This window comes from Lissotriton helveticus, chromosome 2_1, assembly GCF_964261635.1.
Source record: "Lissotriton helveticus chromosome 2_1, aLisHel1.1, whole genome shotgun sequence".
Taxonomy (NCBI): domain Eukaryota; kingdom Metazoa; phylum Chordata; class Amphibia; order Caudata; family Salamandridae; genus Lissotriton; species Lissotriton helveticus.
Window position 1 is genome coordinate 1677580817 of NC_136059.1, and position 26997 is coordinate 1677607813.

General features: G+C 48.0%; 1 protein-coding gene across 1 annotated transcript in view; it reads left to right on the top strand.

Annotated features, from left to right (window-relative positions):
* LOC144818836 (uncharacterized) overlaps positions 1-26997 on the top strand; it is a 1999126-nt gene that overhangs the window by 1591015 nt on the left and 381114 nt on the right. The window contains 3 exon segments of the mRNA XM_078676624.1: positions 537-692; positions 18162-18332; positions 26445-26660. Coding sequence (XP_078532750.1) covers positions 537-692; positions 18162-18332; positions 26445-26660 — 543 coding nt within the window.

The following is a 26997-nucleotide window of genomic DNA, read 5'->3' on the forward strand; positions in this document are numbered from 1 at the left end:
CTGTATATAAGTCTCCATCATCACTTCCAGCTTTGTGACACGGCTCTACAGAATCTGATAATACTACTTAACTCTCAAGAGCAATTGTTGGAAAACTTTACTGGATACAGTCTGGTTTGTGGCAGAAATCAAAAGGTGAGTAATCTGTTTGGAGAATCTGGTATTGTCGAAAGTAAGTAACTTAATTCTTCTGTGGCATGATTGAATATGCCTAACCATATTGGCATCCCATTAGCATGTTCATTTCAATAGACACCCAGAGATCAACTCGTCTGCTTGCTTAATGGCTCTATTATAATGACACCATGTTGAAGATTAATGTTTTGACTGTATAGCAAAAGTGTTGTGGTTACTTATCAAGCTTAAGGATTTATACAAAAACTGTACTGCGGTGTCAGGGATAAAGTTACATGGTGTTTGCCCTCTTTTTAAAATGGTACATGTAATGGGTTGGTCGCATGCCCTGCTTTATAGCGACTAGTTGTCTTGTCATCCGTAAAGCTTTGTTAATGTTATAGTTGTTTACATTTTTATAGTTGGTGATTGAGTTGAAAAACGTCAAGGCAGAAATTCTACTTGTTCAACAAAAACTAGAAGACGTAAACACGCTTCTTGCAGAAAAAGAAAACCGAGTCTCAGGCCTTTTGAATCAGTTATCATCTCAAGATCATCTTTTAAACCAACACAGTCAGGTATTGTCATTTGTACTTTCACTTGGCAGAAACTATCGCATGATATAGATTGGGGGGATTGCATGCTTATAATTAAAAATTTAGCTCAGTATTTTGGTGCGAGGGGAGGGACGATATTTTACCAAGGTGAGTTCATACCTTCCCAGTAGCCAGAACAGTCCTATTAGTAACTGGTTCTTTTCCATTCAGTATCCTTGTTTGAGCTATTTTTGTTCAGTGATTTCTATCAAGAGGCTTCAGAAGTACTCAAATTGCAAGCTACACTACTTGTTTCACAGGTCAAGTTTTTTTTCTGTCTTGCAAGTCCTCATCCACAGTGGAAATGAAGCATGGGAACCATTTGTGAGAAGTTCACATCCACCCCCGCAGCATCCTCCTCAAAGCCATCCTAGTCCGAGCCTTCAGGTCCACATGATGCCAGTGGGGGGCAGGGTTCGCCATCACCTCCTTCACTGGCACAACATCACTTCGGACAGGTGGGTGCTGCAAATCGTCCGAAGGGGCTACTCCCTCCTCTTCGAGGCGACCCCTCCAGCCATGCCACCGCAGTACCACCACGTGTCGGGGGATCACTTGAATCTTCTGTGAGAAGTTGGCCTGATATATGATGCTCACTAGTTCTAGTGATCACCTTGTATCAGTCCAAACAACCCTTATGGTGATTGGTTGTAAGTCAACCTTATAGACCAGCTATCCTAATGGTAGCATGGACAAAGCAGTCTTAGGCTAAACTCTTTTGGCATGTAAAGCCAGCTGTTTTACCACAATATAACCCCTTGAATACCAGATTAAAGAACACCACACAGGTTGTTATGAAAATAAACACTATATTTATTAATAACACACCTCTGAACTCTTTGAGGTCAGAGGGCTAAGCACATGACAATCTCTTAGGAAAAAATACGATAAGTTGCACAAAATTACAATGGTGCCCTAGGGGCACGACAAACCATATACTAAGTAAGTGGAATGTGAAAGTCGATAGAAGGAATGGAGCTGTCCAGAGGCTGTAGGATCGTTGGGACCACGCTACTCTGACTTCAGGTAAGTAATAGGAGGCCCACGGAACGCGTGTACAGAGTGTGAACTCACACGCGAGATGCGTAACAACGTCTATGGACAGTACAGTTCAAGTTAAAGGTGAGTACGGACAATCCTGACTAGTTAGGACAAAAACGACTGTGGAACTGGACACTAGGACAGTTAAACTACCCTTGAGCACCGAAATGCTCTCGTTACCTCACCCACGGGCTGCGGGTGCATAGGTGTCAAAGTGTGTTGGGTTCTCGCGTTGAAGTCAATGGAGCCTGAAAGAAAAGATGCTGCAGGCGACCAGGTGGAAGATGTCCGGTGCAATCCAAGGGTGGATTGTTGAAGAAGGAGACCTGAAAGCAGAGGAACCAGATGTCGTCGTCGCGATCAGGCGAAGAGTGGACGCTTGACTCTGCAGCCACGTGGACCAGGAGGTGTCTTCGACGACCAGGATGGAGGCACGAGCTGTCCCACGCAGGCTCTCGCTGTCGACGGTGTCGGATCCGGAATTGGAGTCAACAGGCCTTGGCAAAGGCAACCCACGCGTTGAGTGGAAAAGACGTCTGGTGCGGACTAGGAGAGTCCGGGGTGCCCCTCTTTTGGAAGGGAGCAAGAGCCAGTCTGGAGCAACCAGACCAGCAGCAAAGATTCAAAGGTTCGTCGTCTAGGAGGCCACTAGCCAGCCGGCAAGTGACCAGACAATGCATCGAGCAGCAAACAGGCAGAAGGGCCCCACGCAGATCTCGTGGAGGCTGGAGGGCTGATCTTCGGTGCAGGAGCTGCTCGGGGCTGGGGCTTCTCAATCCCCAAAGCACTTGGTTGAGTTTACCTCGGAAGTCGTGCTGGAAGCGAAGTGCAGTTTCTTTCAAGATGGCCGGTCCCACGTGTCTCGTCGCACCCACGGATCTCAGCTGTGCTGCAGTTGTGAGTTGAGGTCGGAGAGGTCTGGGAATCCGGGTCTTGTCTGGCTCTGAAGTCTGGATCCTCGAGGGAAGACGACAAAGTGAAGCCGCTGGACGCTTGATGGTGCCTGCAGTTGCAGGGTGGACACTCCTTGCCCACAAGGGAGATTCTTCAGTCTTCTGTGGAGCAGAATGTCGAAGTCCAGAGTTTCTTCTTGTAAAGTTGTTCAGGATAATCTAGTTTGGAATGGGACCAGCTCCTACCTTTATTCTCCTAAAGGGGGCTGCACTACTGACTAGGTCCCTCCCCTGGGTGGGACCAGGAAGGGGGGTGGCTACACCCCCTATCCTTTGTCCGGTTTCGCGCCAGAGCTGGGGCAGTGATGCCCCGGCAACTGGTTTGAACCGGTGTATGCACAGGACACCTTGTGTGCCCCAGGCATGTCTCATTCCTTTCAGGCCTGTCCTACCCAATACACAAAATCCTGTCTGGGGTGGTGCTAGCACCTCCCAAGGCAGGAAACCCTTTGTCCAAGCCTCCCTCGCTGGAAGGATTCCCAGCAGCAGGAGGTCAGACTCGTGTCTGTGGTGGCAGCATACATTTTGTGATGCCAAGGCTCAAGTTAACTTTAACTGGGGTTCTCAGTTACATACATGTCGTGTCCCTCTAGAAGGGTGGAATGCTACCCCCGTTGCCAGAATTGGCGAGGGGGTAGTATTCCAATTCGTATGACACCTTACTCGACATGTTTTGATAATGTTATACTAAAGTTAGCATTCAACCGCGAGGATTATAATGCACTTAAGAGTATATGGTATAGCGTTATCATGGAACAGCTATTAGGACTTGGTTCCGCAAGCTGCAGATGGGCTCAGCTCATGCCAGAGCACCATCTCACACAATTCCAAGCACTCTGCCTTCATGATTGATAAGGCCTGCCATAGGAGTGACTGATAGGAGTATATATGTCCATTTTAAGGTTAGATATAGGTATACTATATCTACAGCAAAGGGTGATTACACCACCTTGCCCCAGCTGTCGTGCAGCCAGTTGTGTCTGTTTAGATGGCCAGCCAGGGGTGGCATAATACATGCTTCAGCCCCTGGTAGGCCCTGGGTACACCTATACCCTGGGTACCTAAGGTACACTTGTACAGGGACTGATAAGGTGGCCCAGTTCCAATTGGTAAATGCACCTAAGGTACATGGATGTCAATTTAGAGAGAGAACAGCTAGGCTGTGGGTCTGATTAGCATGCCCACAGCCAGGGAAAGTCGTAAACCAGTGAAGCAAAAAGCAAAAATTTGGGGTGGATTGCAGGCCCTACTCTCCTACAGCAATGTCATCAGTTCTGCGCGTTGGAATTTCCAAGGCGGCACTTGCTCGGCGACGCTTTTCGTCGCGAGTGGAGTTGCAGTCTGTTGTACGCCTTTCCGCCTATACCACTTCTGCCCAGAGTGCTGAAGATCAAACGCGACCGGGCCCAAGTCATCCTTGTGGCTCCGGACTGGGCACGAAGGTACTGGTATCCCGAGCAACTGAGCATGTCAGTCGATCCCCCGGTTCGTCTGCCTCTTCAGAAGGACCTTCTGTCGCAGCAGCAGGGGACAGTCCTCCACCCGAACCTGTCCAGTCTCCACCTCCATGCTTGGAGATTGAGCGGCGACAGTTGAGGCCATTTGACTTGTCTCCTGAAGTCTGTAATGTCATTCTGGCAGCCAGGCGTCCCTCCACATAATCGGTATACGCCTGCAGGTGGAATAAATTTGTGGCATGGTGCACAGCAAAGGCTGTGGATCCACTTTCTGCCCCTCTTCCTGAGGTTCTTCTCTTCCTTCTTTCTCTTGCCCAGCAGGGCTCTGCTCTGGGAACTATCAAGGGCTACCTTTCTGCCCTTTCAGCCTTTCTCAAGCTGCCTGATCAACCTTCTTTGTTCAAGTCCCCTATTGTAACTCGTTTTCTGAAGGGCATCACACACATGTTCCCTCCTGTTCCGTTTGTGATGCCTCAGTGGGACTTGAACCTGGTTTTAACATTCCTGATGTGCGCTCCCTTTGAGCCACTTCACAACTGTCCTCTCCGCCTTCTTACTCTGAAGACTGCTTTACTGGTTGCCATCACCTCTGCCAGGAGAGTGAGTGAGCTCAAGGCTCTTTCATCCACAGCCCCTTTCCTTTCTGTCCATCCGGACAAGGTTGTGTTACGAACTAAGCCATCTTTCCTGCCCAAGTTTGTCACGGCCTTCCATATCGGGCAGTCTATCACCTTCTTTCCGTCACCGCACCCCTCTAAAGAGGAAGAGCGGCTCCACCGTCTGGATCCAAAACGTGCGCTCTCTTTCTATTTACATCGCACACGCCAGTTCCGGTTGGTTCCCAACTCTTTGTTGGTTACGTGGGCGCTAAGAAGGGACGGGCGGTGCACAAGAGGACCATCTCTCGGTGGGTCGTCTTGTGTATCAAGGCATGTTACTCCTTGGCGAGGAAGGAGCCTCCTGTTGGGCTGAGGGCCCATTCCACTCCGGCCACGGAGGCTAGCACTGCCCTGGGCCGGGGAGTCCCCTTGCAGGACATCTGCCAGGCAGCTACGTGGGCATCGCTGCACACGTTTGCAAGACACTACTGCCTGGACAGCTAAGTCCGGAGGGATGGCTTCTTTGGCCGTTCCGTCCTCCAGGACTTTCTGGTGTGATTATTGGTTCGCAGACCCACCACCGGGGTTGGTATTGCTGGGGTATCTATTCTAAGGTAAGGAATCTAATACTAACCTGTTTCTTTTAGATGAACAAGTTACTTACCTTCGGTAACGATATATCTGTAAGAAACAGTAGTTAGTATTAGATTCCTTACCGCCCCCCCAATCCTCCCCGTTCTGCGAACCAATATCTAGGGTTAGGGTTACCCCCTTTCAGGGCCCTAGTTTCAATGGCACCAGTGTTGGTTTTTAACATGGCTCTGCGTTTCTGGCGCGGAAAAGCTGTGTCTAAGAACTGACGTCAGCACGCGGAGGCGGCGTCTAAGTACTCAGACGACGTCATCACGGCGCCCACGACGCCTACCGACGCGCAAGGGTACTGCAACGCAAAAGTTTCCGGATCCAGTCTGACGCCTGGGGATATTCTAAGGTAAGGAATCTAATATTAACTAATGCCTCTTACAGATATATCGTTACACAACTGGGCGACGATCGGCGTCTAGGATGAAGTCTCCGTCGTTACGTTCGGCGTCGAGGGCGAGACAAACCCCTCCGCCGTCGTCTCGAAGGCCTTCGACGTCGAGACTGGATCCATCTCCGCCGTCGTCTAGAAGACATTCGGCGTCGAGTGAAAGACATCCTCCGTCGTCGGCTTTTCATCGCCGTTAGACGTCGAGAGAGCGCTTACCTGCGTCTCATCGGCACCGATCGACCTTGAGGTTGCGTTCGACACCAGCCTCAGTGAGATCTGAAGGCTCAGTGGTCCTGGTGACAGTCACCTTCACGACATTCGTCTCCTCAATCTTCCAGGAGGGCTTATTCAAAGTCGCCCACTCCGGAACCTGCTTCCTGCGTTTGCAAGTCTCCTTCACGATCCAAGGGAGCCACTGCTGCGACTCAGTTGTCTCCAAGGTGGAACCTCCCTGCAAATCACTGGAAGGACTCTGGAGCAACAAGGCGAATGCAGGACTATGCCAGCTCTGTGCATAGGTCTCCTTTGCAGAGACTAGTGGACGAAGCAGACAGAGCGAGCCCTCCTAGACAAAGACAGGAGAGGTCTCCGGAGGCAAGGCGCCACAGGTCTCGCTCTCCGAGACGCGAGGACCGCACTGGGAGATCGAGATAAAAGAGGATTTCTAAGCATCGACAGCGTAGAACACCATCTACTTCCTCGTCTTCCTCCACCCGATTCTCCAATAGGGATTAATCCCCCACACTATCGGACAGCCCGTCTATCAGGGTCTCTCCCATAGACTATATTGCCACCTACCATGAGGTTTTGCAAAGAGGTGCGCAAAAGCTTAATATTGAGATGTCTGTCCCGCAAATCACGACAACAGTGATTTTCGAAACTCTCCATAAGAAGTCAGAATCTCGACCTCTGCTGCGACTGGTTACGGGGATCCTTGACCCAGTCATGGACACGTTTTTAACACCGGCAAGCATTAAGGCGGTTCCGGCTCGTCTTTGGAAAAAATACAAGCTGGCTACCTCAGATCCAGTCTTTGTCAAGACAGACCCTCTTGCAGACTCTGTCATTGTGGCTTTTGAACAACACCAGTGGTCCCAAACATAAGGAATAACACGAGAATAAAATATAGACAGAGTCAATCTATATTTCCAGGACAGACATGTCCAGCCGGACAGGGGTCTTCCAGAGTTTTTACTCAAAATGTATATATTGAAATCATATACAGATACCATCCAACAATCAACCAGAGTGGACAACAAGCCTGTGTCCAGTACTGACAGAGCGAGTACAAGAGGTGATGTAGACAGCAGAGAAGGGCTTTTGTAAGGCAAAACAACGTAACTCTATCAACAGTACAGTTGTACAGAGTATAACACACATGCACTAGACATTTCAGTAGTAATCACAATTCAGTTCAAGTGCATAAAAGGTCGACGGCGTTTCGGACCCCTATAAAATGTCAGGGACCATCATCAGGACAATTACAATGAAAAGCCTTAGGTTAATTAAGCCTCTAAATGCCTAAAGGGGGGGAGAGAAAGGAGATATTCAAAACATATACATGGACAATAAAATCTGTAACATGGTGACATGAGTGAGACCAGTGAACGGCGAGGTACCGGTCAGTTGTGTCAAGTGAACTATAGTGCTGGTGGGGTACACTAATAGCTGTGATCCAAGGAGGAGGAAATCATAATGGCAGTGATGGTGTCCAGTGGGAGTCATGGTCGTATTATGGCCGCAGTAACGCAGTAATGACGTGACATTGGGTGAACGTGAGTTGGAATTGGGCAAGGCGCGTGATCGTGAGAGTCCGTGACAGAACAACCGGCGAAGTTAAGATTCAGAGGCAGCCGTGATTGCAGTCAAGATCTCAAGGATATCGAAGTGACTAATTCAGACCAGTGAAGGCTATTTCAATAGCGCGGGCGCGTGATCGTGAAGACGCGTGAAGGGGCAACCGGCGCGGATGGGGAAGAGGTAGCAACAAGGCTTACCGAGTCGCCTCGTGGGTTAGAGGCTGGCTCCTCAGGCATACGAATTACACGCGATAACCCTGCAAAAAGTGAAAGGGTCAGTAGTGAGCAAGGCGCGGTATCAGGAAGTAGCGAGAAACGGGAGCTCGTAAACTCACCAGAATCGGGTCGCGGCGGCCGCGGACAATGTAGATTCCGTCGGCTGGCCAGGATACCTGATAGGAAAGGGAGGACGCATCAGTACTGTGGGAAATAATAACCTCGGTGTGGAAGGGAGGTGGAAGGATTCACTTACCGGGTTAGTCGGCATGCATGACTTTCTGGCGTCCACCAGGCAAGACATCCAATGTCTAATGTACTCGCACCGGATTGGTGCAAGGGTTGGGCATAGAACTAAAAGACGGACACACATGGGCGCCATCTTAGGGCAGTAGTTGTGAAGGTGACAGTGATGCGAAGTGAAGGCATGCTTAAGGTAAGAGGCGCGTTAAAGAGAGAACCAATACAACTGACATACATTATATGCATTTTAACAGTGGAGTGACCACAGCATCCAGGCCTTAATGATTGCTTCATAGAGACACAAAATTATTGAGGTGCAGGCACAATCACAATACGAAGTACTCCGGAAACAGACCAGGATTGTCAAATAAGGGCAGTCCATTCATCTTGGACATTGAGCCCCGAGTTCAGACTATCAGTCTTTAAAATCCATTTCAGTTCCTCTCTGTTCAAGAGGCGTGTCAGATCACCACCCCTGGGTGAGATGATGATCTGTGTGATCACAGTCCAGTGGATGTCATTCTCTGAGTGTCCCTTTTCCATAAAATGTTCCACCAACGGGGCGTTGGGTGTTTTACACCTGATGCGGCTGCGGTGTTGGGAAATCCTCAGTTTGACCTTCTGTTTTGGTTGACCCACGTATATCAGGTTGCATGGGCAAATGATGGCATACACAACATTCTGACTATTGCAATTGGTAAATGTTTTCCGGGCATTTCTTGCATTATTAAACACAAATTCCTTACCATCAATTGAAAACTCGCATACAACGCATGACCCACACCGGGCATGCCCAAGAAGTGGGGGTAATTGCCAGTGGTCATGGAGAGTTACATTTCTACTGGATGGTAAAGCAGCCCTAACCAATTGGTCCTTAAGATTTTTGTTTTTCTTAAAGGCAAACAAAGGGGTGTCCCAATTTAGTACCTCTGAGTTTAGAATGTGCCAGTTCTTTTTGACACATTGTCTCACCCTGCTGGAAACTGGGGAATATGTAGTTACACAAACCAATTTATCAGTGGCCTTTTTGGGTTTAGGTTCCAGGAGGGTTTCCCGTGGACAATACCAAGCTCTCTTCATGGAATTCTTGATGAGGCGCCTGGGATATCCTCTGAACCGCAGTTTGTTCGCTAATACGTTCGCTTCACAAAAATAGTCTTCCTTTCTGTAACAGTTCCGTCTCAGTCTCAGGAACTGAGAGTATGGCAGACTGTCCCTCAGAGCCCTGGGGTGACAGCTGTCATATCTTAGCAGTGTGTTTCTCTCCGTGGGTTTACGGAAAAGGGAGGTGTATAGGGTGCCCTCGTGATGTTGAATATTTAAGTCAAGGAAAGAGATGCTACTTTGGTTGTGAGAGATTGTGAAGGTTAGACCATTGCAATTATGGTTCAGCCAGTGTAGGAGCCCGTCTAGTTCAGGGATAGTACCACCCCAGATCAAGAAAATGTCGTCTATGTATCTCTTCCAATTTTTCAACCCTTGATAAAAGGGATTTGTGGGACACAGGATGGTATTAGTCTCTAGCCAATCCATGTAAAGAATCGCCAGAGTGGGAGCAAAGACAGCCCCCATGGATGTCCCACGTACTTGTTGGTAGTACTGTGAGTCATACATAAAGAAGTTTTGGGTAAGGCAGATTTCTAAGAGTTGGATGATAAAAATCGTCGGAACTCTATGGGGGCTGGGTCGGGTGTTGAGAATACTCTCCATCACCAACAAGGAGTCCCTCTGCGGTATATTGGTGTACAGAGACTCGACGTCTAATGTACAAAGAGTCTCAGTGTTAGGGTCAAAAGCGTGGTTTTCTATGATATTTATCATATGCATACTATCCCTAATATAACACTGGGTTGTTGATACAAAGTCTCTTAGGAAATAGTTGACATAGAGGCCCAGTGGTTCAAGAACTGAACCACAACCCGAAACGATGGGTCTACCGGGGGGGGTTTCCAATCGTTTGTGGATCTTCGGTAAAGTGTATATCACCGGTATTCTGGGGTTGGAAGTATTGAGAAAATTAAACTCATGTTGGCTGATAATGCCCTTCGACAACGCATCAGTAGTAACCTGCCTGATGATAGTCTGAAGTTCCTTTGTAGGATAGCATGGTATCCTGCAATAATGGTCAGTGTTAGACACCTGACGCAATAGTTCATCTTTATAATTTCCAATGTCTTGTAGGACAATCCCACCACCCTTATCAGCAGGTTTAACTACGAGCTGGTTGTTATTCTTCAAGGTTGAGATGGCATTTTTCTCTTCATGTTACAGATTTTATTGTCCATGTATATGTTTTGAATATCTCCTTTCTCTCCCCCCCTTTAGGCATTTAGAGGCTTAATTAACCTAAGGCTTTTCATTGTAATTGTCCTGATGATGGTCCCTGACATTTTATAGGGGTCCGAAACGCCGTCGACCTTTTATGCACTTGAACTGAATTGTGATTACTACTGAAATGTCTAGTGCATGTGTGTTATACTCTGTACAACTGTACTGTTGATAGAGTTACGTTGTTTTGCCTTACAAAAGCCCTTCTCTGCTGTCTACATCACCTCTTGTACTCACTCTGTCAGTACTGGACACAGGCTTGTTGTCCACTCTGGTTGATTGTTGGATGGTATCTGTATATGATTTCAATATATAAATTTTGAGTAAAAACTCTGGAAGACCCCTGTCCGGCTGGACATGTCTGTCCTGGAAATATAGATTGACTCTGTCTATATTTTATTCTCGTGTTATTCCTTATGTTTGGGATCACTGTTGTTGTTCAAAAGTATGCTCCCCATGGTCCCTGCAGACTAATTTGGGGCCCCTTGTTGTTATTAAATTCTGTCATTGTGGCAGCAGCGAAAAAGACACATGCTGTTTCGGCCACTTCTTCTGTTCCTCCAGACAAAGACAGCAGGTCCCAGGACTCGTGGGGTCGCAAGGTCTGCACTTCAGCAGGCAGCTTCTCTTAAAGTCTCCAGCGCGGCTGCGTTGCTTGGCAGGTAGACAGGTCTCTCTGGGACTCTTTGGAGCGTTTCCAAGCCAAGCTCCCAAAGGAAGACCAGAAGGATTTCGCAGAGAAAGTCAGAGGGATCTCTGGTGGCTAACCAAGCAATAAGCACAGCGGCAGATGGTGCGGTGTTATCAGCGCACTCTTACGCGCATGGAGTATGCGCCAGAAGATCCTCCTGGTTACGGCTAACCGGTCTTAAGCCAGACGCTCAGCAAAGGATCATGAACCTCCCGTTCTCCGGCTCTTCTCTCTTCGGCTCCCACGCTGACGAAGAGATGACTAGGATGAAGACCGAGTTGGACACGGTCAAGGCAGTTGGGCTGGAGAAGAAAAAAGAATGTAAGCGCCGCTACAAATCCAACCGTGGCAAAGGGCCTCAACAGAGGGTTCAAACCCCTCAGTGGTCCCAAAATAAGAACCAGGGGAAGACCCAGTTTCGTGGAGGAAAGTCCAACAGAGGTAGAGGTGGTCACCAGCAGCAGTCCTCTACCACGATGAGAGGAGGGAAGTCCTGAGCAGTGACTTCCTCCGCCTCGGTTGCCCACTCCAGTGGGAGGAAGTGCTTCTCAACATCTAGCAGAGTGGGCCAGCATCACAAAAGATCGCTGGGTGCTGAATATACTGGGCAAAGGATATGCGCTACGTTTCCGAGCGCTTCCGAAGGACATTCCACCAAAAAAGTCTCGTCCCCATCAATTACAGCTGCTTCGAAAAGAGGTGAGAGCTCTTCTCCAGAAGCAGGCGATAGAGGAGGTTCCGCCCTCCCAAAGAGGAAAAGGAGTTTACTCCAGATATTTTCTTGTCCCCAAAAAAGATCAGGAGGGCAAGTTTCGACCAATTCTGGACCTTCGACTACTGAACAAAGTCATAGTGAAGGAAAAGTTTTGCATGTTGGCCCTTCACCAAATATGTATATGTGCAACAATTCCTAGGCAATTATAATAAAAACAAAGGGAACTAGTATGGGAAAGAGGAGGACATTCAAGGCAAAAGCCCGTAAAATCATATATTCCCTTTGTTTTTATTATAATTGCCTAGGAATTGTTGCACATATACTTATTTCCCTGTCCTAGGAATTGTTATCCCTATTCAGGGGGTCCTTGTTTTTCACATATGAAAACCTTCACCAAATATGTCCACATCTGCAAATAGGGGATTGGATGTGTTTGGTGGACCTCCAAGATGCGTACTTCCACATCTCCATCGCAAAACGACATCGGAAGTACCTGCTGTTTGTGGTCGGTCACAAGCATTACCAGTACAAGGTTCTGCCTTTGGTCTGAAGTCTGCTCCGCGAGTCTTCACCAAATGCATGGCAGTGGTGGCAGCTTTTCTTCACAGAAAAGGACTTTTCGTATATCCATACTTGGACGACTGGCTGCTAAAAGGTCCTTCCCCACTGCAAGTGATTCACGACTTCCAGTTCTGCCTGCAGCAGTTGCACGACCTCGGGCTGCATGTCAACAAGGACAAGTCGGTGCATCAGCCCACCTGTCTCGGCTCTGTTCTGGACACAGGCGTGGGAAGAGCATATCCTTCGGAGGAGAGACTGTCTTCCATGAAGCACAGATGCAGGCTTCTGCTCCGAGCGCAGAATCCGACAGTCAGGCAGGTGGCTTCCCTGCTAGGATCCATGGCGTCCTGCATCTTTCTAATTCCCAATGCCAGGCTGAGGATGCGTCCTCTGCAGCAGACTCTGGAGGACCAGTGGGATCAGTCGACAGGTCGCTGGGTGGATCAGATTTCTCTCTCTCTCAGGCGGCCAGATCCTCACTCTAATGGTGGACCCAGCAGCGGAACCTGATGGTGGGAGTCCCTTTTCACCAACCGCTACCAGTGCAATCGGTGGTGACAGACGCATCTCTGCAAGGCTGGGGCGCGCACATGCGATGCCTTCAGATTCAAGGACGGTGGTCGGCAAAAGAACAGATCTACCACATCAACATGCTGGAGCTCCGGGCAAACAATCTAGCTCTGAAAGCTTTCCTGCCTGCAATCGAGTCCGATTCAGTCCTGGTCCAGACAGACAACATGACGACCATGTTCTACCTGAACAAGCAAGGTGGAACTCGGTCATGTCCGCTCTCCCTGGAGTCTCAGACCATCTGGCACTGGCAATCTGGTGCCTTTCGCGGCCACGGGAGGGGCGTCCCCACACGTGTTGCCAGCCACGCACCGCAGAATGTTCAACAGCATAATTCAGCTCTACTGTTTATTAGGCTGCAATTGCATATATATATATATATATATATATATATATATATATATATATATATATATATATATATATATATATATATATATATATAATATGAATATGAATATGAGGCACATAGCACCTGCACTGGATATTTATGCTGCAAAAGCTGTAGGTTGTGCATTGTATGGAGCTGAGCTCTGGGGCTTTAACAATGTTGATCCCCTCGTTACGGCAGAAAATACGTTTTTTAGAGAGCTCGTTTCATTACCTAGGGGTACTCCAACTAAGCCACTCCAGTGCGACATGGGTCGCCGATCAATCAAAGACCTAATCACTTTGCGTCCGCTTCTCTATTGGGCCCGCTTGTGGCGCACACCTGAGCTAACTAGCTATGCAGATGGCCTAAGAGAAGTCATGAACATGCAGGGGTCCCACAAAATAGTCTGGCTTGCTAGGGTAAAAAAGTTTTTATTGGTTTTAATATTGCATGGGAGTCGGGTGTTTCAGGTGTCAAAAACGGAAATTAAGAGAGCCTATTGGACATGGGTTGATGCCCAAGATCTCAGAGATACCAACTTGGGCAGGTTGACAGAAGAGTTCAGCTTAAACAAGACAGTACATCGTCTTGAACCCTACCTGGACATCATTAGGAAACCCAGAGATAGGGCGCTTTACATTCAGTTCAGACTGGGAACTCTTCTGGTTCGTGAACGTACATGTAAGTGGAAACCACCCAACCAAACACCTGTTAATTGTCCGTTTTGTACCGATGTACCCGAAACTATCCCGCATTTTTTCTTTGTATGTCGCGCTTATAACAAACCTAGGTCGAAATGGTTAAAACCTGTCTGCCGTCAGCTTGAGACCAAGAATTACTCTTCTGCCCTCAGAATTTTGCAGACTGATCCTAACACCACCCTAGCTTGTGGGGTGGCCAAATTCCTTAGTTGGGCGTGGGTGATCAGACTGAAAGTCTTACACTAACCTTATAAGGCGACCACTTTTTAAATCTGTCCAAAGCTGTAATGGGTTTTAGATTTTTATTACTGCTGTATTCTTGTTTAAGTGCTTTTTTTAATGTATGTCTCAAATGAATTGTGTTTTTAACTGTAAATGTGCTTTTTAAGATATTTCATATCGAAATAAAGCTTTGTACTACTACTACATATAATATAGTGTTTCCGGGGTCCCGCGCATGGACGGGAATATTCTAATGCTTCTGACTATGATGAGGATACCCCTGGAAGAGAACTAGGATTACAGGTAAGTAACTAATCCGTATTTGCCGCTGTTGTGCATTCCACTGGGCCTGCAGAGGTTGATAGGGAGTCCGTTGCATCTGTTGTGGCCCCATCTGCCTCTGCAGAGCGAACCATCCCTGCCCTTGCTCAGTAGGTCTACGCTCTATATTCCTTTGCAAAATGACCTATATTACCACATTTATAACACTGTTGTCCTGCCCTATATCCACCTTGTCTTTTTCACTGCACTGGTCCCTGTCCTTCTAAAAAATCGAGTCTTTTTCCCTCAATACTTATTGGCTGCCGTCCCGATACCTGCACTGGCGGTGTGACAGCCATTTGTGGTGCTGCTGCAAGTGCACCTTCAGTTCTTGATTTTTAGGTTGAGCATTCAAGACCTCTTGTATATACTTTAGTATATACTTATGTGTATGTACTTTTGGGCTCTGGAGATGATCCCTAGGAATTGTATGCTTCTGCTTAGGAACTTATTTTTCTGTTTAACTGCCTCTATTTAACTGTCTTGATAGAAAGCGACCAGTACAGGTCAGTAAAACACCAGAATTGCTTTCTGCTTCTTCAACTGCCTCTATTTAACTGTCCTGATGGAAAACTGGCAGTAGAGGTCAGTAAAATACCAGAATCACTTTAGCATTCTCTAGAATCCAGTCCATAGAAATTGGCTTCCACGAGCACCCATAGACAATATTTTTTTCAAATCTTCTATTTTCAGTGATATGACCACTGAAGGCCCTGATTTACAGTGCTTTGGACTACACCATTTCCAGCTGAAAGGCAATATTCCTCTCCATGTTTTTCCATACCTGGAGTGTCACGCAGTTTTGTTAAAGAACAGCAGATTTTTCAGCCCCCAGGCTAATGTACTGCATAGCTAAATAGATATAGGGTCCCAAAGGAGAGACCAATTGCATTGCAAATGCTTCTTTAAGCTGCTAATGCACTGACTTAGCTGTGGACCTCTCTGCCTGCTCTGTTCTTTCCTTGTCCTTTTCTTTCTTACGCTTGAAATAATGTTACAACATTATTGTGAATATAAACAACGATTTGCTGTGCTTGAGGATGTGGTGTCACATTCATGTTTCAAACTCCTTACTCGTAAATACCTGTGAGGAATGCATCAAGAAGAGCCTCTAATATGATGGGTGACTGTTATTATATGACTCCCAGTGGTATTACATGGACACTGGGTTGTCCATGGGGCCATAGAAATATACATTTGAATTTATCCTCATCTGTCACCTGCCATTGTGAATTATCACTCACTCATAAGGAATTATTATTCTTTAGGCTTATCCTATGGTGTTTTATTTTGATTCCCTCTGTTTATATCTGAGCCAGTTTCCCCACTTCCAAGAGGACACCTTAGGGATTTTGAAATTCCAAAAATATTGTAAATATCTTTCTGCCTCACTTATATCATCTGTATGACAACCAGCGATGAACCCTGCTGCTTCTCTGCAATGTGTCCATTACGATCATCCAAAACAGTAGTCTTTGTCATCTTCCTTATGCATTTGCAACTAACGTTATTTTCGTATTCGCAACCAAAGGTCTGGCCATGCTCAGTGGAAAGTCAATTGACACCAGCAATTCGCTGTCTTGTTACCCAACCATCAGACTCTCCAACTGATGCCTCAGCCTCTATTGCTTATCCTTAAACGCGCCTTCCAGGTATCTCAAATCTGGGATTTTGGGAGCCTGGCGTCTGACTAAATCAGAGTAAAGCCTGCCAGCACCAATCGAATGACAGTCTCTTTACCATGTCGGACTTCACACACTTGTTACCCAGTACCGTCTCACTATTTCTTTACTACCCCTCTAGATCTAACCAACATATCTGTGGGCACCCTCAAAGGAATGTCTCTTCCAGACGTTTCCTTCTGGGTAATGCACTACTGCCTTTTAGATCACTCCCAAAGGAGCAGCTCTTCCCGGAGCTATTCTCCTGGGTAATGCACTACTGCCTTCTATATCACTCCAGTAGGAGCGTCTCTTCCCTTCTATTTCACAGGGAATTCCCACTAGCTAGTCTTCAGGCATATACAGGGAATCAACACATTCATTTCATTACTTCCCAACAAAAGAAAAGCCCCATGCATGCATTTCTATTCTATATTTGCCAGAGAACCGTGTACTTAAAATTTTAAGGTACGAAAAAGTTCGATCTCGCCTCCTCTCTTTTGACGGAGAACACGGATCCTTCCCTGCCCACCTTTTGAATAGGCAACCTTTAGTACAACACTCAGCGTCTGCTTACATGAATTGTACGCAGTTTCTATTCAGGCAGCTCTTCCAGAGAAACTAGCCTGAGACAGTCGAGATGAAATCCTGCCTGACTGCACCAAATGTTGCCGCACAAAAGAAAAAGACGACATGACTTCTGTGGCAATATAATACAAAGTTTAATATAAGCATACACGGAAGGTCAGTCAGCTCCGTGGAACTGGAATCTGGGCTCCAACTTACAATGGGCGGCCAACTTCTTTTATACGCTTTTTAGCATAAATACATCAAACATGTAAAATATAGGATAACACATCTGTTTAAGCACAAAATCATATCAAACGTAATACTTTAAACAAAAAAGCGAATCATGTGGATATGGATACGAGACAAGTGCATGTGTTATTTCGTTATGTGTCTACTCTACCGTTTGTACTGCCCGTTACCCTTGGTGTTTTTCTTCATAGACTATCTATGCTCTACTCCCAAAATATCTACTGCTCTATAAAGGCCTAATTTCCCACCGATACGATGCTTCTACACTACCTTATTTAAATTTTTTCTCAAAGACGTGTTCTCACAAACCGAGTCTGTAGCTTTCCATTTTTGCTATGTCTAATTATATTTCTCTATTCTACTGAAGCCTGTGTTTGCCTCCATACCCCCGGGACCTCACTGTATTCTGTGTTGTTCTTCTATTCCACTATGGCAGATAGCTCAGGGCTGTATTTCTCCTTAAATACGTACATCTGTACATGATTTTCTGCTGATGCTTGCATTGACATGTGTGGGCCTACTTCATTTTCTACAGTTATTCTAACAGCTGAGCCCACTCGACAGACTCTCCACCTTGGGGGAGGTACTCATTTGGTATCTGTTCTACAGGTGATTAACCAGCAGGTAGAAGTATCTGTCAGAAAAACAAGTTACTTATCCACCGTAAATTTCTTTCCGGTGGATACTCTACCGCAAATTCCTCACTGTTCTCCCACCTCCCCATTTTGTGGAGTGGTCTCTGTTTACCCCATAAAAATGCCCCATGATTAAGTTTTGTTGTGATCCTCATCCGATGGCGCAGAAAGAGTCAAGAAAGAAAGTGATCGCGGCACCCACCAGTGGCACCTAAATGCGGCTCCTGTCCGTCACATCTGGGGTGGAACGAATCCAGCACAGAGCCACACAGTGCTACCTAGCAGCACACAGGAGCACTGCTGTGAAATCTTCGGGATCTAGTTTGAAACCTCTGGATATTCTAATGGTGAGTAATCTGCAGTTATGTGGAGTATCCACCAGAAATCTTTGAGAGAAATCAAAAGCACCTTTTTGACTTGTGCCATACACACACTTGTATAGCAACTGAAGCTTGACAAAGAGATGAATAAGTCTACAAGGCTATTTACTAGTCTATTCCTTTTCTGTTTCAGGAGCTGCGAGCTGAGGTAAAGAGAAACAAAGATTTGTCAGACCAGGTGGTTATTCTAGAGGAAGAAATTGCTGCTTTGCAGGCTGGGCAAAATAAACCTGCTTCTTCAAAAACAGATGGTGAAATTGCCAAACATATGGATTTTTTGGAGGATAAAAATAAGCAATTTAAGGTATTTATGAAACGGTGATGTTGCTGTGGGTAGTCACATTGTAATAGAAGACAATGTTATGTTTACTACTTAAAGAATTTAAGGAATATCGGTCTGAATTTTATCTACCCTTGCCTATTCAGTTGTCATTAACTTTTAGGTGTTACGGAGACAAAAATAAAACCTGGATCAAAAAAATAAGTGGCTTGGGTTGGCCTCCTTCCATCATTGCTTTGTTGGAGTGTAGTTTAAGTGTTGATTCAACCCACAATAGAGCCATTGTTTTTTGTTGTCCATGTCATTCTCACTGTACATCAGTCCACTGGAAAGCCATTCGCTAGTATCTGATAGACTACTAGCCGCAGATTCCTTCACGTAGAATTATCCCCAGCCGTGAGACCGGATCCGGAAACTTTTGGCAACAGCATCCCTGCGCGCCGGGGTCGGGGCGACATCACATGACTCCGCCCAGGCATCGTCCGGGTACGTGACATCAGCGAGGTCACATAAGCCCCACCCTGGCGCGCCTATGTAATTTTTTTCCTTTTCCGCGTGTAACGCGGATCCGGTCTTGCCGCGGGCTTGTTTGGGGCCCTTTTTTCTTCACCAATTTTCTTCTTTCTGGTGGAACAGTGTGCGAATGCCTTCGGGCGTTAAAACTTGTACGTTGTGTGGGCGTCTTATGTCGGCAACGGACACTCATCTCATTTGTTTGTGGTGTTTGGGGGAGGATCATGACACCACTGATTGTGATGCGTGTCAACAGTTAAAGCCGAAGTCGTGGCGGGAGCACCAAACGAAACTTCTATCGGCGCGTCTCTCCAGGTCGACCTCCTCCCCTCTGTGAGAAGTTGGCCTGATATATGATGCTCGCTAGTTCTAGTGATCACCTTGTATCAGTCCAAACAACCCTTATGGTGATTGGTTGTAAGTCAACCTTATAGACTAGCTATCCTAATGGTAGCATGGACAGAGCAGTCTTAGGCTAAACTCTTTTGGCGTGTGAAGCCAGCTGTTTTACCACATATAACCCCTTGAATACCAGATGAAAGGACACCACACAGGTTGTTATGAAAATAAACAATATATTTATTACTAACAAACACCTCTGAACTCTTTGAGATCAGAGGGCTAAGCACATGACAATACTCTTCAGAAAAATACAATAAGTCGCACAAATCACAATGGTGCCCTAGGGGCACGACAAACCATATACTAAGTAAATGGTATAAGGAAATCGATAGAGGAAATGAAGATGCCCAGAGTCTGTAGGATCGCTGGGAATACACTACCCTAACCTTAGGTAAGTAGCAGGAGGCCCACGGGACGCGTGTGCAGAGTGTGAACTCACACGCGAGATGCGGAACAAAGTCAATGGGCAGAACAAATTACGAAAAGTAAGTAAAAGACAGTTCCAACTAGTTACGACTAAAACAACCGGATACCTGGACACTAGGAGAGTCAATCTACCTATGAGCACCGAAATGCTCTCGCTACCTCACCCACGGGCTGCGGGTGCATAGGTGTGAAAGTGTGTCGGGTTTCTGCGTTGAAGTCAATGGAGCCTTGAAGAAAGATGCTGCTCCAAGGGTGGATCGAGGAAGAAGAGGACCTGAAAGCAGAGGGGACAGTGTTCAAAGTCACTAGCCAGTGACCGGAGTGGAACCAGGAAGGGACCAGATGCTGTTGTCGCGATCAGGGGAAGAGTGTACGCTTGTCTCTGCAGCCACATGTACCAGGAGGTGTCTTCGACGACCAGGATGGAGGCACGAGCTGTCCCACGCAGGCTCTCGCTGTCGGCGGTGTCTGATCCGGATTCGGAGTCAACAGGCCTTGGCAAAGGCAACCCACGCGGTGAGTGGAAATGGCGTCTGGTGCGGACCAGGAGGGTCCGGGGTGCTCCTCTTTTGGAAGGGAGCAAGGGCCAGTCTGGAGCAACCAGACCAGCGGTGTGGATTTCGTGGATCGTCGTCTAGGAGGCCACTAGCCAGCCAGCAAGTGACCAGACAACGCGTCGAGCAGCAATCAAGCAATAGGGCCCCAGGCAGATTTTGTGGATGCTGGAGGGCTGGTCTTCTGTGCAGGAGCTGCTCGGGGCCGGGCTTCTCAATCCCCAAAGCACTTACTCGAGGATGCCTCTGAAGTCGTGCTGGAAGCGAAGTGCAGTTTCTCCAAGATGGCCAGTCCCACATGTCTCGTCGCTCCCACGGGGTCTCAGCTGTGCTGCAGATGTGGGTAGAGGTCAGAGAGGTCTGTGAGTCTGGGTCTCGTCGAGCTCTGAAGTCTGGTTCCGGCGGGAAGGACGACAAAGTGAACCACTAGGACGCTTGATGGTGCCTGCAGTTGCAGGGTGGACACTCCTTGCCCACAAGGGAGATTTCTTCAGTCTTCTGTGGAGCAGAACGTCGAAGTCCAGAGTTTCCTCTTTGTAGAGTTGTTCAGGATAATCTAATTTGGAATGGGACCAGCTCCGACCTTTATCCTGCTAAAGGGGGCTGTACTATCGACTAGGTTCCTCCCATGGGTGGGACCATGAAGGGGGGTGGCTACACCCCCTATCCTTTGTCCGGTTTCGCGCTGGGGCTGGAGTACCCCAGCAACTGGTTTGAACCGGCGTATGCACAGGGACACCTTGTGTGCCCCAGGCATGTCTCATTCCTTTCAGCCCCCCCTACCTCAATACACAAAATCCTGTCTGGGGTGGTGCTAGCACCTCCCAAGGCAGGAAACCCTCTGTCCAGGCCTCCCTCGCTGGAAGGACTCCCAGCAGCAGGAGGTCAGACTTGTGTCTGTGGTGGCAGCATCCATTTTGTGATGCTGAGGCTCTGTTTAACTTTAACCGCGGTTCACAGTTACATACATGTCGTGTCCCTCTAAAAGGGTGGAATGCTACCCCCGTCGCCAGAACTGGCGAGTGACACCTTACTCGACATGTTTTGATAATGCTATACCAAAGTTAGCAATAACCCCATGAATTATAATGCACTTAAGAGTATATGGTATAGCGTTATCATGGAAACAGCTAAAGGACTTGGTTCTGAAAGCTGTAGACCGGCTCAGCTCATGCTAGAGCACCATCTCACATAATTCCAAGCACTCTGCCTCCAGGATTGATAAGGCCTGCCATAGGAGTGACTGATAGGAGTATATGTGTCAATTTGGGGGTTAGATATAGGTATACTATATCTACAGCAACGGGTGATTACACCACCTTGCCCCAGTTGTCTTACCAGCCAGTTGTGTCTGTTTAGATGGCCAGCCAGGGGTGGCATAATACATGCTGCAGCCCCTGGTAGGCCTTGGGTACACCTATGCCCTGGGTACCTAAGGTACACTGTACAGGGGCTGATATGGTGACCCAATACCAATTGGTAAATGCACCTAAAGTACATTTGTGTCAATTTAGAGAGAACAGCTAGGCTGTGGGTCTGATTAGCAGGCCCACAGCCAGGGAAAGTCGTAAACCAGTGAAGCAAAAAGCAAAAATCTGGGGTGACCATAGGATAGCAGACCCTACTCCTACAGTCACCACCACTCGTTGGGCTCCAAGTCCTCAGGTAAGTGGAGGCACTCGAAAAAGAAGTCAGAGGCGTCATCGCTCTTCCGACATTCTGTTGGGCACCTGGTCCAAGCCCTCCACAGGCCTCTCTGTGGATCGGAACGTGGCCCGACGCTGGCTCCGGGCGACCCTAGCTTCCTGTCCGTTCACCCCACCCCCGAGAGCCTGGTGATCCAGGCCTCTACCTCCCAGACCGCGTTCCCGACCGCTCCTCCGGATCGGGAATCCAAAAGGTACGATCAGTTTGGGAAGATACTGTTCTCCTCCTTGAGATTTGGGCTGCGGTCTGTCAACACCGCCTGCCTTTTGGGCCGTTACACTCACTCTCTGTGGGATACTGTTGCGGAGGTGCTGCCACAGTGCCCGGAGGAGGCCCGGGCAAAGCTCGCCCAAGCCCTTGCGGAACAGCGGGGTGCAGCACGATATTCAATACGGTGTGGACTCGACACAACTGACCTGCTGGGTAGGACGATTGCAACTACAGTGGCGGTTCGCCGCCACGCCTGGTTGAGGTCCGCCAACTTTTCGGGGGATGTCCAGGCCACGCTCATGCCCTTTGATGGCCGTCGCCTCTTTGGTGACAAGGCGGATAGTGCGATGAAGCATTTCAAGGGCTACGGTCAAGTCCTTGGGCCTTGGCCAACGCCAGCAAACATCTGATTTTCGCTCCTTTCGTGTCCAAGGAAGGGGCGCCCACACACATCCAGCCAGCCACAGACCGCAGACCCAGGCTCAACGCGGACGTAGTTACCGCTGTGGCGGTACTGGGGGACACCGGCAGGGTCGTTCCACACCTGCCCCTGCAGCATCTGCCTCTAAGCCTTCCTAGTCTGGCATTTCAGGCCCATTTGTCGCCAGTGGGGGGGGCAGGGTCCGCCATTACCTCCCCCACTGGCGTACCATCACGTTGGACAGGTGGGTGCTGCAAATCGTCCGAAGGGGCTACTCCCTCCCCTTCGAGGCGACCCCTCCAGTCATGCCACCACAGTACCACCGCATATCGGGGGATCTTGGCCAAGGGGGCCATCGAGCGCCTTCCTGGGCTAGAAGTAGGACGTGGTTGTTATTCCCACTACTTTCTGCTACCCAAGAAGGGCAATCTTGGACCTACGGAGCGTCAACCACTTCCTCCGGAAGGAAAAGTTCAAGATGCTGACTTTGGCTCAGGTCCTAGCTGCCCTGGACCCAGAAGACTGGATGGTAGCGTTGGACTTGCAGGACGTGTATTTCCACATCCCCATTCTGCCGGCCTACCGGCGTTACCTGTGGTTCACGGTAGGCCACGAGCACTTTCAGTTTTCCGTGCTCCCCTTCAGCCTTACCAGCGCCCCACGGGTGTTCACGAAAATGATGGCGGTGGTCGCAGCTTATCTGCGTAGATTAGGGGTTTCAGTTTTCCCCTATTTTGACGAATGGTTGTTGAAGGCGGGCTCACCCCAGACAGTCGTCTCCCACCTCCAGACTACGGCCGACCTCCTGCACTCGCTTGGGTTCTCAGTCAACGTGCCCCTCTCAGAAGCTCCTCTTCATCGGAGCGGTTCTGGACTCAGCGCGGTTTCGGGTTTATCCCCCCGAACAGCGGGTTTGGGATGTTCAGGCTCTGATTCTGATCTTTCAGCCTTAATCCCGAGTCTCGTCAGGTTGACGCTGCGGCTCCTGGGGCTGATGGCCTCCTGCATCATTCTCGTTCATCACGCCAGGTGGCGGATGCGGGCTCTGCAGTGGGACCTGACGTTTCAGTGGGCACAGCATCAGGGCAACCTGTCCGACCACGTCCTGATCTCGGAGGGCACTGCGAGCCAGTTGCAGTGGTGGCTCACGAACCGCAATTGGGTCAGCGGCAGATCTCTCTCCCTTCCCCAACCGGAGCACGTAGTAGTGAAAGATGCGTCCCTCCTGAGATGGGGGGGGGGGGGGGCCACATGGGAGAGAGGGAGATCAGAGGCCTCTGGTCTCCGGCAGAGTCCAGGCTCCATATCAACATTCTGGAGCTGCGGGCGATCCGTCTTGCACTGAAGGCATTCCTTCCCTCTGTCTGGAGAAGTGTAGTTCACTTGTTCACGGACAACACCACCGCCATGTGGTACTGCAACAAACAAGGTCGGGGTGGGGTTGTGGACCCTGTCAGGAGGCTCTTCGCCCCTGGACATGGCTGGAACACCAGGGCATCACCCTCTTCGTCGCGAGTGGAGCTGCGGTCTGTTGTAAGCTTTTCCGCCTATACCACTTCTGCACAGAGTGCTGAAGATCAGGCGAGACCGGACCCAAGTCATCCTTGTGGCTCCGGCCTGGGCACGAAGATACTGGCATCCCGTGCTACTCAGCATGTCAGTCGATCCCCCGATTTGTCTGCCTCTTCAGCAGGACCTTCTGTCGCAGCAGGGGACGGTCCTCTACCCGAACCTGTCCAGTCTCCACCTCCATGCGTGGAGATTGAGCGGCGACAGTTGAGGCCATTTGACTTGCCTCCTGAAGTCTGTGATGTCATTCTGGCAGCCAGGCGTCCCTCCACAAAAACGGTATACACCTGCAGGTGGAACAAATTTGTGGCATGGTGCACAGCAAAGGCTGTGGATCCACTCTCCGCCCCCCTTTCAGAGGTTCTCCTCTTCCTTCTGTCTCTTGCCCAGCAGGGTTTTGCTCTGGGCACTCTCAAGGGCTACCTCTCGGACAGTTCAGCCTTAAGGCTTCCTGATCAGCCTTCTCTTTTCAAGTCCCCTGTTGTAAATAGATTCTTGAAAGGCATCACACACGTTTCCTCCTGTTCCCTTCGTGATGCCTCAGTGGGACTTGAATCTTGTTCTCACATATCTGATGTGCGCTCCCTTTGAGCCACTTCATAACTGTCCTCTTCGTCTTCTGAATCTTAAAATTGCATTCCTGGTTGCCATCACCTCTGCCAGGAGAGTGAGTGAGCTCCAGTCTCTATCTTCTAAGCCTCCTTTTCACTCTGTCCTTCCGCACAAAGTTGTTCTAAGGACTTGTACTTCTTTTCTGCCAAAGGTTGTCACTGCCTTTCACATAGGGCAGACCATCAATTTGCCCACCTTCTTTCCGCATCCCTATAAAGAGTCTCCACCGTCTGGACACAAAACGTGCGCTCTTTCTATCTGAGCTGCACACAACAGTTCCGGGTGGATGACCAGCTCTTTGTTGGCTACGTGGGCGCCAAGAAAGGTCGGGCTGTGCACAAACTGACCATCTCTCGGTGGGTCGATCTGTGCATAAAGGCTTGTTACTCCTTGGCTAAAAAGGGGCCTCCGGTGGGGTTGCGCGCCCACTCTACCAGGGCGACGGTAGCCACTACTGCTCTGGGATGAGGAGTTTCCTTGCAGGACATCTGTCAGACAGCTAAGTGGGCTTTGCTGCACACGTTTACTAAGCACTACTGCCTGGGCTGGAGAGACGGCTTCTTTGGCCGTTCTGTTCTCCAGGACTTTCTGGTGTGATCTTGGTTCACAGAACCACCACAGGGGTTGGTATTGCTGGGGTATCTACTCTAAGGTAAACTACGTGTTTCTTTCAGATGCACAAGTTACTTGCCTTCGGTAACCATATATCTGTAAGAAACATTAGTAGTGATATTCCTTACTGCCCCACCCATCCTCCCCGTTCCGTGAACTGATTTCTAGGGTTACGGTCATCTCTTTCAGGGCCCTAGATTCATGGCACCAGTGGTCTGTTTCTTGCATGGCTCTGCATTCCTGGCGCGGAAAGTAGTGTACAAAATTGACGTCCGCGCTCATGGGCGCATCCAAGTAGCTCCAGCGATGTCATCCTGGCGCCAATTACGCACCTGGGGCCGACAACGACGCCTACTGACGCGCAGGGGTACTGCTGATGGGAAACTTTCCGGATCCAGTCTGACACCTGGGGGTAATTCTAAGGTAAGTAATCTATCACTACTAATGTTTCTTACACATATATCGTTACCGAAGGTAAGTAACTTGTGCGTTACTGGTAAGAAAAATCACAGTTTAATAATAAATTATTAAACTGTCTTTTTTTTTAATCAATAACCTGTGTAGCTTGCCATTTAAGTTCAGATATATAACATTCATTGCGATATAGCATTTGGTTTGCCTACCATTGTTGCAATATTGTTTTCAGGATTCTGACCCTATTTATAAGAAAGAAAAAAATTGTACTGCTGATTAAAACAAAAGTAACTTGGGTCACGGGTAGTGAGATCGAGCGAAAAAGTGGGATGTCATGTCAAATACTCTGGATGTGAAACGTCTTTAGATGTCCTAATTGATAAGCTGGAAGCAGTGATTAATAAAAAATAAGATGAAAAAAAAAATAATTTGGTTTTGCCAATTGCTGTTTTTTACATTTTATATTTTCCCTGCAGTTGGAGTCGTGATATCAGCAGGGGTCCTTATTTTTTGCAATGACTAGTCATGCCCATGTTCTCACAGTGTTAGTCTTTAATTGATAATTTTAAATTAATTTAAATGTTGGCCTTTGCTATCCAGTCTCAACTCCCCTTCCACCTCCACTCCTATTGATCTCCTCTGCGAGACAGCTATTTTGTCCTTGATGTCATGACCTTTGACTTTTGCTATAAACAGATGCTTCTGGAGAAGTTCTCCTGCATGTTTATGGAGTACACCAACTACCTGGATAGATTTTCACAGGAGCGACACAAAGAGGTCATCTCTCAAAAAGAACTTATGGATGCTGTGAATGCTTCTCTTTCATCTACATTATCCCGGCCATTTGAAAGATTAAAGGCTGACAATCTGAAGCTCAACTCTCAAATCCAAACCGTGGTGAATAAACTTAAGGTAAATGTCAAGCAGATAGATGCTTTGTGGTGGTATTTCCCTACTGTTTTATAGAACAGCTGAGATAGTATGAACTACCTGTAAGAAATTGGAGCATACATAGATTTAGTCTGATCATTTTTTCCTGTGCCTCTTGAAGTATCTACAGTCTAGATTTGTTACTTTTTTGCGTTTCGTTATAACAAAGTTCCCTGTTTTACTGTCTGACAATCTAGTTAATTATCGGAAATACAATCAATGACCTAAATACTGTTAAATTCTAGCACAGTTATTGCAAGATGAAAATTATTATTTCGATCTTGAAAACAGATTTGAGCAGTTATTTTGTATTTTAGAG